Below are 11,298 nucleotides of genomic sequence, written 5' to 3' on the forward strand. Positions count from 1 at the left end.
GTTCCCACTAATCGAGGACTGTATAGCTCGGTTAGGAAGTAAAACAGTATTCACATTACTGGATTTAAAAGATGGATTTCACCAAATCAGAGTCCATCCGGACCACACAAAGTATTTTGCATTCGCGACGCCGGACGGCCAATTTGAATATAATTGTCTTCCATTTGGATATTGCGAGGCACCGGCCGAATTCCAGAAGCGTCTAATATATATACTCCAACCGCTAATACGCGCCGAGAAGGTTATAGTATATATTGACGATATTATGATCGCCACCGAAACAGTAGCCTCAAATCTAGAAATTCTAAAAGAAGTATTATACGAATTAAAGCGTTATAATCTAAAATTAAATCTCAACAAGTGTCAATTTCTGAAAAACAGAATAGAATATCTAAGATATGTGTTATATGCGAATCAAATCACTATCAGCGCGCGTCATGTCGAAGCGATTAAAAATTTTCCGCAACCTCGAAATGTACATGAGGTCCAGCGATTTCTAGGATTGACAAATTACTTTCGTAAGTTTATTAAAGGGTACACCGCTAAAGCTAAACCGTTGTACGATCTATTGAAAAAATCAGTTCAATTCAATTTTGACACAGACTGCGTAAAATTGTTAGACGCGTTAAAAAATGAATTAATATCAAGCCCGACTTTAGCCATTTATAACCCGACGGCAGAAACGCAACTCCATACAGATGCAAGTTCTCAAGGGCTAGACGCAATTCTCTTGCAGAAACAGAGCGACAATAATTGGGCACCTATTGCGTACTATAGTCAAGCAGCGAACCAGGCAGAGAGAAATTATCATAGCTTCGAACTAGAAATGTTAGCAATAGTTTGGGCCATAGAACGGTTTCACATATATTTGTACGGCATTGAATTCACAATCGTAACGGATTGCAATGCTTTGGTATATGCTATAAATAAAGCGAATCTCAACCCTAGAATCGCGCGCTGGACTTTAAGCTTACAAGAATATAAATTTAAGACAATACATAGAGCTGGACACCGAATGACACACATCGAAATTAAAGCGTTATAATCTAAAATTAAATCTCAACAAGTGTCAATTTCTGAAAAACAGAATAGAATATCTAAGATATGTGTTATATGCGAATCAAATCACTATCAGCGCGCGTCATGTCGAAGCGATTAAAAATTTTCCGCAACCTCGAAATGTACATGAGGTCCAGCGATTTCTAGGATTGACAAATTACTTTCGTAAGTTTATTAAAGGGTACACCGCTAAAGCTAAACCGTTGTACGATCTATTGAAAAAATCAGTTCAATTCAATTTTGACACAGAGAGTTAGAATATAAGCAACTGCAAGATGAACAGTTGAAAAATATGGCGCAACAATTAGAATATATAGATAACGATAAATTCGAATTAATCGAGGAACTAATCTACAAAAAGGCGTCCGACCGTCCACGTTTTGTTGTACCAGACTCTATGATAAGTAACATCATAAGAATTTACCATGACGAAATAACCCACTGTGGCTTCGAAAAAACGTACCAAGGAGTACACGCTTCTTATTGGTTTCCGTCGATGAGAAAAAGAATCTACGACCACATAGACAATTGTATTATATGTCTTACCGCTAATTCTTCTCAACACACGCGAGAGGGAGAAATGCAAATTAATACACAATCGACTAATCCGTTCGAGATATTACACATCGATCATTTTGGCCCACTGCAACAGACAAAAGATGGTCTAAAACATATTTTGGTTTTGGTAGACTCATTCACGAGATTCACATGGCTTTCTCCCACGAAATCGACAAGATCGAAAGAGGTGATAAATCACTTAAAACCTTTATTTAATGTTTTCGGTTACCCTCGAGAAATTGTATCCGACAGAGGAACTGCTTTCGCGTCAAATGAATTTACTCACTTCTTGAAAGCATTACAAATTAAACACCATCAAGTGGCTGTTGCGGCCCCATGGGCTAATGGTCTCGTAGAAAAAGTGAATAGATTCCTCAAATCTTCGCTCAAAAAATTATTCGAAACACCAAGCGATTGGAGCACGCAATTAGCTAGAGCACAATACGCTATAAACAACACTAGACACTCAGCGATCAAAAACACTCCAAGCAAATTACTCCTAGGATACGACAACCGGAATAACACAGACAGAAATCTTACAGAATTAATTAGACAATTAGCGAATATAGACAATAATGCGAATTGAGAATCGGATTATAAAAAAGCCGAGGAAGCAACTAATCTATTACGTGAATATAATAAACGATATTACGACAGTAAGCACGCGAAACCAAGCAAATATAAAGTCAACGAATACGTAATGATCAGAGATCTTCATGTAAAATCTGGTCAAAGCGCGAAATTAAAGCCTAATTATAAAGGGCCATATATGATTACGAAAGTACTGGACAAAAATAGATATGTCGTGCAAAACATCCCCGGATTTAACGTATCCTCTAAACCTTATAATACGATTCTCTCTCCAGATAAATTAAAACCATGGGTGAAATACATACCACCAAAATTAACATAAGCTCATATCACGAACCAAAATCTGTTATACAGGGTGTCCCCAATTTAAATGTCAAAACTTTAGGAGCGTGTAGGGGACCGATAAATTAAGACAAAAAGTCCTTTAGAGATTTGCTCGTTTTTGTTTCGTTTTGAAGAAAATCGCAAAAAGTAAAACAAATAATTTTCACCAAAAAACTTAAAACAACACTAAAATTATTAGATTTATCAAAAAGTATTATAAAATAAAAATTGTAGAACATGGAATTAAGAAAAGAGAATAAGTTAAAATCCTCCTGAGGTAAAATAACTAATAAAAATTACGAATATAAATGACTATTAATAATTATAATAATGATGATAAGAAATTATTTTCTCGGCCCGCATTTATCGGAATTCCAGTATGAAAAATCCGATTCCTGCAAATTCACAGTAAGATTCTGCGGCAAACTCTTTAAGTAGCTAACATCTAAATATTTAATTGGATTCATCGCTACATACACCTCCATTGATGATAACACACTTATCAGAGATAAAGACTCTAACAAAGTAAATTGATTACATTTCACATTCAAATATTTTAAAGATGTTAAAGATTCACTGAATCCTTCTGGTAGAACATTCAATTTGTTCTTCGACAGATCTAATATTTCCCATACAGCTCACAAAGATTGCATACATATTGTAGCAATCTTTCACCGCAATATTGCAACTTTGCAAATTCACTGCAAGGATAAAGACTCTAACGAAGTAAATTGATTACTTTCCACGTTCAAATATTTTAATGATGTTAAAGATTTACTTAATTCTTCCGGTAGAAAACTCAATTTGTTCCTCGATAGATCTAACATTTCTAAAAGCGAAAGATGAGCGAATGTTTGAGCATTAATTTCGTCGATCTGATTTCCTGCCAATAACAATTTCGTCAACTTCGGCATTTTTGCGAAACTGTTTATAGTTAGATTCTTAGTGATATTGTTACAATTAAGAGACAAAATGCTAAGTACTTCACTTGAGATTTGCGGAACGTTCTCGAGCTTGTTAAGGCTTAAATCGAGCGATTTCAAAGACTGCAATTTTTCAAATGTCTCTGAATGCAAATGAGTTATTTTATTTATGGATAAGTTCAAATAAACTAACTTGTTAGTGTCCTCGAAAGCGTTTGATTCAATACGATTAATTTCGTTTCCGGAAATGGAAAGATAATGTAGATTTTCCAGGCCGGCCATCACGAGACCAAAATTATGCGGATTACGTAAATTATACTGATTATATGGATCTTGAGTATATTGATATTGATTATAATTATACTGTTGATTATGTTGATCGTATGAATCAGATAAATCACGCGAATCATTGTACTTCTTCACAGATTTCAGATTGTTCTTATCCAAGTTTAGTGCCAACAAGTTTACTTGTTTTTTATCAAAGGCAAAAGAAGTGAACGAGTTACCATGGAGGTCAAGAAAGTATAAACTGTTTGGCAATAGCTCCATAAAATTGGTATCTGTTATGCGGTTGTCGGAAAGATCTAGGATCTTCAATTTCGGGAATGGAATATTTTGTATAACTTGCGAAGGTGACCTTAATATATCGAAATTGGATTTAGAGACTTGAGTTTCTGTAATAATTTTTAAGTCATTGATGAGGTTTTTACGAACAGATAAGATTTCTAAATTAGGGTATTCTCCGGAAATAACTGCAGATGATATGGGAACATTATTCTTAATTACACTATCCAGAATAAGAATCTTTAAGTTTTCGTGACCTCCAAAGTCGAAGAGTTTGTTCAAGTCGATATCATTGTTTGAAAAAATTAGTTGAGTCAAATTAGGAAGTTTGTCGAAGGCGCCCTTCCTGATGTTTTGGATATGAGTGCCGGCGAAGTTGAGACAAGTAATCAAAGGACTACTAATAAAATTTTGATCAATAGAGATGATCAATCCGTTAGAAAAGTTTAAAGAAATCATTTCATTCTTGCATAGATATCCAATTTCAAGTGACTCATTGACATAACTGGGAAATTCCAAAGATACGTCATTGGCTATGGACGGCATAGACCAACAGATGACAATGATGATTGTAAAAGAAAATTTCATCGGAGATTTCTGCAAATATAAAAAAATATCTTTTTTAGAAATATAATAAGAGATGGTTTTGAGAATATAACATTATTATAATAAACAAAATCGTATTAATATTAATTAACATTATTGATAAAAATTGTATAATTGTATAATACGATAAAATATTATTGAAATGATGAAAAATATTGCAATTTGCAACATTGCAATGTTGCTGCAATATAATTGCAATGATCTGTGCTGTATGGGTTGTTGAAGGCGCCCTTCTCGATGCTCTGGAGGTGAATGTTCGAAAAATTGAGGCAAGTAATCCAGGGACTACTGATAAAAGCCGACCAATAGAGATTATCTTAGCGTTTGTAAAATTAAAGGAAATTATTTCATTTTTGCACAGATGTTCGCACTCATTCATATAGTTGGGAAATTCCGAGGATATTTGAATATCATTGGCTATTGATAGCGTGGACCAACAGACGAAAATAATCGTAAAAGAAAACTTCATGATATTGGATCTCTGCAAATATAGAATAAAAAATGTCTTTTAAAAATATAGTAAAAGATGGTTTTGAATATTATTACAATAAATAAAATTATACTATTATTAATTAATATTAATGACAGAAAATCTGTATAATTATGATAAAAAAATTATATGGAACGAAAAATTTAGATATACATTTATAAAGAATATAGTAGTAATATATGAATCTATAATTATATTAATTTAATTATATATATTTATATATAATATAAAAAACTGTATAATAATTATTATAGCACGAGAGTATATAAATACATTTTTTCTTAATAAATATATACACATGTTACACACATAATATATACACACACAAATGTTTTATTTATTTTAAACTTTCTCGAAATATAAAACTAAACGTACCATTTTAATAAAATGCTTTCTCCAAAAAATCGTTTAAATTAATTGGGGGTTATCTTATGCATGTAATACATACTTCTTGCAATGACTGCTCTTTGAATACTGCAATTCATACTGCCATGCCAGTTCTAATAAAAAATATAAACCGATATAATATCGCATTGAATTGTATATTAAAGATAAGTTAAAACTATACGATAATCGACACGCCCATGTTTATTCGTGAATCGATAAAGCAATTGATAATTTTTTATCTCTTTTATCTGTTTAATTTTATTATCTCCGTTTATGACTCGGATGTCCGTTCCGGGCCCAGCGTATATTTCTCAAGAGAGAATTTATCTCACTATACAATATTATATTCAATAAAATAAGTCAACATTTTTTTCTGATGTAAGATTATTTTATAGAGATCTTAAGATTATCTTTTCCAATATTTATATAATACACGCATAAAAAGAAAAATAAGAAAATGCATGCGTATAAAAAACTTACAATTTATCATACATGAATATAAAGATTCTTCATATTCTGTTATCTATATATATTATATCAAACATATATTTTCATTATTTATGTATGATTTTGTTATTTTCCTTGCTTTTGATTTTTTTCGAGAATGGCGCATATCTTTTTAGAATAATATCAAATAGCAACAAGAAGAAAATATTAACGATTGAAAAAAGCTGAAATGGACAAAAAACTAAAAAAACAAAATAAAAAAACCCGATTGCATCTATCCTGTTTCATGATAGAAGCAGTTCAATTTTCGTTCATCATGTACAGATCTTTAAGTACTAATTTAGTTGTGAAATATTCTGACAGAGTATACTTAAGCTTCAAGGTCCTCTCTGGGACCCTATCACAGAGCCTTATACCACTATACCCTGCTATTGAATGTACTCTTACTATACTACTGTATGCGCGAACCGAATTGTTTCTATCATAGGATAGGGTATAGATACACATTCATATATAAAAAGGAACAATTGTAAGTATAAGGAAATATTATATGTGTAATAATTTAATCAATAAGTGATCTGCAGATTGTTAACGCTCTAGAAACAAAATACAAAGTTAGAAATGTTTATTGTGTATATAAGCATATTTACAAAAAAAAAATACATATAAACATATACCATTAAATATCAAGTTTCTGTGCAATTATGACTTATGTTATAGTATAACCAATATAAATTTACTCATTAGTATCCTGCCTTGGAAGGTGGTGTAGCAAAGTATTTCTTGTTTCTCCTAGCAAAAGTACGGCTATATGAATAAAGAGAAAATGCATAACAAAAAATAATGTACTAAATATGAGCAAGTTACTCTTCATAGACGCTACTCACCTGGAAGAAAGCGGAGTATTGAAGAAACCACGGGAGATACTGCGCTTAAGGAGCGATTCTGTTGAAGGTGTATGTTTTAATTCGCCCATTTTTGGAGTACAAATATCATTCGAGTTCGCTGGATTCACATAAGTAGCCCAATAATCCGATGGAATTTGAAGCAGATTTTCTACTACCTAGAATAAATTATATTAAAGTATTTATCTATTTATCTATTTATAATAGGTAAACATAGATATCGAAAGTTTTTCGTACCGCAACTTGATGTTTGGTTTCACTGAGCATAGTGAGAGATGGTTCCTTGGAAGTATAACCAACTAAAGTCGGTCCAAAAACTTTGGCGAGATTACTAATGGGCATTTTACATTCAGGACTACTCGATACTCTCTGTAAATGTAACATCAGGAAGGCTAAAGTATCTCGATTCGGTTGCGGCAATTCTGAAATTGCTTGATAAAGAGCGGCATCGGCATCTTGTTTATCCGTTAACGTTGTCGCACGCACGAAGTCTCCCATTAAAGCGACAGTGATTAGCGGCTCACGTAAAGATCTATAATACGCAAATTTTTTTTCTTTCTCTCTTTTTCAGGTAAATACATATACTGCATCTATTTTACCCATAAGTAATGTACCTGAGAAAATCTTTCAGAGTAGAACAGATGGTTGCGATATCGACGTTAGAAAGATTTGGAGCACCTTTGCCCTTTAGAAACTTATCCTTAAGATTTTTGGCATCTGCAGCCCCTCCGTTCACTCTGTATAAACCTTGTTCGTTCATTCCACGTAATTCAACTTCGTTAATACAATGAACTACTATGGAAGGCACCATAGGCGGTATTATAGGTGTATAATCAGCTATAGTACCCTGTATACAAATGGCATTCCGTAAAAAAAAGAGTATGGATTTGAATGTTTTTACTGATGTAAAATTTATGATACCCACGGGCATACCACGTAACGTAGGCGTATTTCCTGTTGGCACACATGGCAGTGGTACTAAATCTTTGCATTCAATATGGGCTGTAGCTCTGCAATCTCTGCACTTTTGAACAACCTTTCCAAATCGAATTCTATCAATAGATTAAAGAATAAATTAATTAATAAATTAAGGAACATTTGGGTATTTTTTCTTCTAAATCTAATTCTATTAATCTGACAAAAGATACAATAAGCTTTTCGACATGTTTAGATATCTAGCTCAGCTGAATAAATTTACCTTTTACCGCAAGGTGTGCACATTTCTGGCTTATAGACAGTTTTGGTTGCAAAACTGTGATTCCTAGATATTTTTGTATTCATAGTATATCCACCAATGTTTGGACTTGGTTTAAAGACATCTTCCGTATCTGAAGTTGATGTAAGAATCTCAGCCTTTGGTGCTGATGGCTAAAAATAAATATAATAAATATAAATGTAAAAAAGGTAGTTTAGTTAAATTAAACAGTTTAATAACATACTGCTATATCTATTGGTACTTCGTTTGCATTTATGTGTGACAATTTTGATTTGTTATGTTCTCCACTACTCTTACGACGTTTGCGTGTATTTTGTGAAGGAACCTGAGGATTTGCATTTTCATCACCAGGTATAGCTTCAATCGTAGACGATGCAGTAATCGCACCATCTTTCGGCATAACTACAGTAGTAGTGGCTACTATTCTATCGGAAGAATTTAATTCTGTAACTTTGTGCAATGAGCTACGACGTTTTTTAGGATATTCGCTGCTGGGACGACGCTCCTTCCATTGTCGCTTTCCACCCTTCTGAGTTTGTTGTAAAACAGTGCTGATCTCTAAGTCATCTTCGGATTTTGATAGACAGTTAAGATCACTTAATATTGAGCCTGTAGAATCCAATTCGGCTATTGGGTTAAGCCTAAAATAAAAGCAGCATGATATATTGTTAGATAATCCAACGTCAAAATCAATCTCTATTTATCAAGATCCTCATTACTTACTTATCAATGTGAATGTCTTGAATATGCATGTTACTTTGTTGATTCAAAGAAGTATTATTAAGAAACTGCAGTTTTTCTCTAGTTTCATCATTTAGATTTCTACCTCCATCAGTAAACAAAAAGTTTCTGGCGGTAGCGATTTGTTTCTCCTGGAAAATAAATATGAATATAAATTCTTAGAGCCAAAATATATTTTTAGAAATATAATGTCTGTTCCAGAATATATTTCAGCTACCAATAAATCTTAGAGTATGGATTTGAATGTTTTTACTGATGTAAAATTTATGATACCCACGGGCATACCACGTAACGTAGGCGTATTTCCTGTTGGCACACATGGCAGTGGTACTAAATCTTTGCATTCAATATGGGCTGTAGCTCTGCAATCTCTGCACTTTTGAACAACCTTTCCAAATCGAATTCTATCAATAGATTAAAGAATAAATTAATTAATAAATTAAGGAACATTTGGGTATTTTTTCTTCTAAATCTAATTCTATTAATCTGACAAAAGATACAATAAGCTTTTCGACATGTTTAGATATCTAGCTCAGCTGAATAAATTTACCTTTTACCGCAAGGTGTGCACATTTCTGGCTTATAGACAGTTTTGGTTGCAAAACTGTGATTCCTAGATATTTTTGTATTCATAGTATATCCACCAATGTTTGGACTTGGTTTAAAGACATCTTCCGTATCTGAAGTTGATGTAAGAATCTCAGCCTTTGGTGCTGATGGCTAAAAATAAATATAATAAATATAAATGTAAAAAAGGTAGTTTAGTTAAATTAAACAGTTTAATAACATACTGCTATATCTATTGGTACTTCGTTTGCATTTATGTGTGACAATTTTGATTTGTTATGTTCTCCACTACTCTTACGACGTTTGCGTGTATTTTGTGAAGGAACCTGAGGATTTGCATTTTCATCACCAGGTATAGCTTCAATCGTAGACGATGCAGTAATCGCACCATCTTTCGGCATAACTACAGTAGTAGTGGCTACTATTCTATCGGAAGAATTTAATTCTGTAACTTTGTGCAATGAGCTACGACGTTTTTTAGGATATTCGCTGCTGGGACGACGCTCCTTCCATTGTCGCTTTCCACCCTTCTGAGTTTGTTGTAAAACAGTGCTGATCTCTAAGTCATCTTCGGATTTTGATAGACAGTTAAGATCACTTAATATTGAGCCTGTAGAATCCAATTCGGCTATTGGGTTAAGCCTAAAATAAAAGCAGCATGATATATTGTTAGATAATCCAACGTCAAAATCAATCTCTATTTATCAAGATCCTCATTACTTACTTATCAATGTGAATGTCTTGAATATGCATGTTACTTTGTTGATTCAAAGAAGTATTATTAAGAAACTGCAGTTTTTCTCTAGTTTCATCATTTAGATTTCTACCTCCATCAGTAAACAAAAAGTTTCTGGCGGTAGCGATTTGTTTCTCCTGGAAAATAAATATGAATATAAATTCTTAGAGCCAAAATATATTTTTAGAAATATAATGTCTGTTCCAGAATATATTTCAGCTACCAATAAATCTTTCTGCTCCTCAGCAATACGACGTCTGCGATTCTCCTCCTCCAAGTTTCTTCTAGCGTGACGTAGTTTTCTATCCAATCCTGCAATCTCGTGTTGAGCCTTGTCCAGTGCTGAATGAAGCCGTTGGCATTCTTGTTCTGATGCCAACCATTTTTGTCTCATCTCCTCTTGATTTAAAGCAAATTGCAGGAATTCTGTGCAAAGCAATGTTGGAGCAAAATCACATTTCAGAAAATTCTACAAACACTATTGTGTAATATATCGAAAATATAAATGTAACGATATTAATTCCTTATAGCTACTATTAACGGACGTACCTTCCTCGCAGGATCCATTTATGAGGACATTCGAACATCTCACCAATTCGTCGTAGGTTGCTAAAAGCGACAACGAAGTCATTTTGTGACGCTTATTATGTCGTTTCGTCCTTAACTTTATACTATAATTCACATGTCACTTGGCGATCTACTCGTGATCAACGATAACGCGCACAACTCGAGAAAATTGACGCGTACAACTCGATTAGTGACGATCGGTTCGTATGAACGAACGTATGTAACGCGTTTGAGTTTTTGAAAGTAGATCCCCTTTCCGCGACCGTTAAAATTCGACGAAAGAGACCTCTTATCTAAAGTCGCAAATAACGGATATTACCAACCGATTTCTCTGCTGCATAGCAGAAAATACTATACAAATTACTAAAGTTTTGAACCGTTTGTTTTTGACCAATCGGAACGGAAGGCGCAAAGATTGCTTCGCTCTGATTGGTCAATCAAACGCTTCTTTCGTAGCGTCTAACGGAACGCATGGATACTTCTTTATACAAATGTCAAATATAAATAAAAAATTATTTCATTATCTATAATTAAATTAAATTACGTGTTTATCGAGAATAAACTTTTACAAAATATTTCTATTCTTTTTCTTAATATTGGACATATAAAAAAATAAA

General features: G+C 33.2%; 2 protein-coding genes across 2 annotated transcripts in view; both read right to left on the bottom strand.

Moving 5' to 3' along the window:
- LOC115235507 (leucine-rich repeat-containing G-protein coupled receptor 5-like) overlaps positions 1-4,611 on the bottom strand; it is a 17,072-nt gene extending 12,461 nt beyond the window's left edge. The window contains exon 1 of the mRNA XM_029807354.1: positions 3,305-4,611. Within this exon, the coding sequence (XP_029663214.1) occupies positions 3,305-4,607 (1,303 nt within the window). The 5' untranslated portion in view covers positions 4,608-4,611. The remainder of the gene's footprint in view (positions 1-3,304) is intronic.
- Positions 4,612-6,550: 1,939 nt separating this feature from the next.
- LOC115235520 (rac GTPase-activating protein 1-like) lies at positions 6,551-10,952 on the bottom strand. Its single transcript, XM_029807370.1, has 15 exons — positions 10,664-10,952; positions 10,338-10,540; positions 10,103-10,251; positions 9,603-10,020; positions 9,362-9,531; positions 9,065-9,215; positions 9,029-9,034; positions 8,794-8,942; positions 8,294-8,711; positions 8,053-8,222; positions 7,780-7,906; positions 7,469-7,701; positions 7,092-7,386; positions 6,837-7,012; positions 6,551-6,756 (listed from the first exon to the last, which is right to left on the bottom strand). Exons 1-15 carry the CDS (start codon positions 10,743-10,745, stop codon positions 6,693-6,695), a joined length of 2,811 nt encoding a protein of 936 aa, XP_029663230.1. The 5' UTR covers positions 10,746-10,952; the 3' UTR covers positions 6,551-6,692.
- Positions 10,953-11,298: the final 346 nt, after the last annotated feature.

The sequence above is a fragment of the Formica exsecta genome, unplaced genomic scaffold (genome assembly GCF_003651465.1).
Source record: "Formica exsecta isolate Colony F162 unplaced genomic scaffold, ASM365146v1 scaffold224, whole genome shotgun sequence".
NCBI classification, from domain to species: Eukaryota; Metazoa; Arthropoda; class Insecta; order Hymenoptera; family Formicidae; genus Formica; species Formica exsecta.

Coding starts and splice junctions, on each gene's coding strand:
- LOC115235520 (XM_029807370.1), bottom strand. CDS start 10,745: ATGACTTCGTTGTCGCTTTTAGCAACCTACGACGAATTGGTGAGATGT. Junction 7,387..7,468: donor ACTCTGAAAGATTTTCTCAG/GTACATTACTTA, acceptor TGCGTATTATAG/ATCTTTACGTGAGCCGCTAA. Junction 7,013..7,091: donor AAACCAAACATCAAGTTGCG/GTACGAAAAACT, acceptor AATTTATTCTAG/GTAGTAGAAAATCTGCTTCA.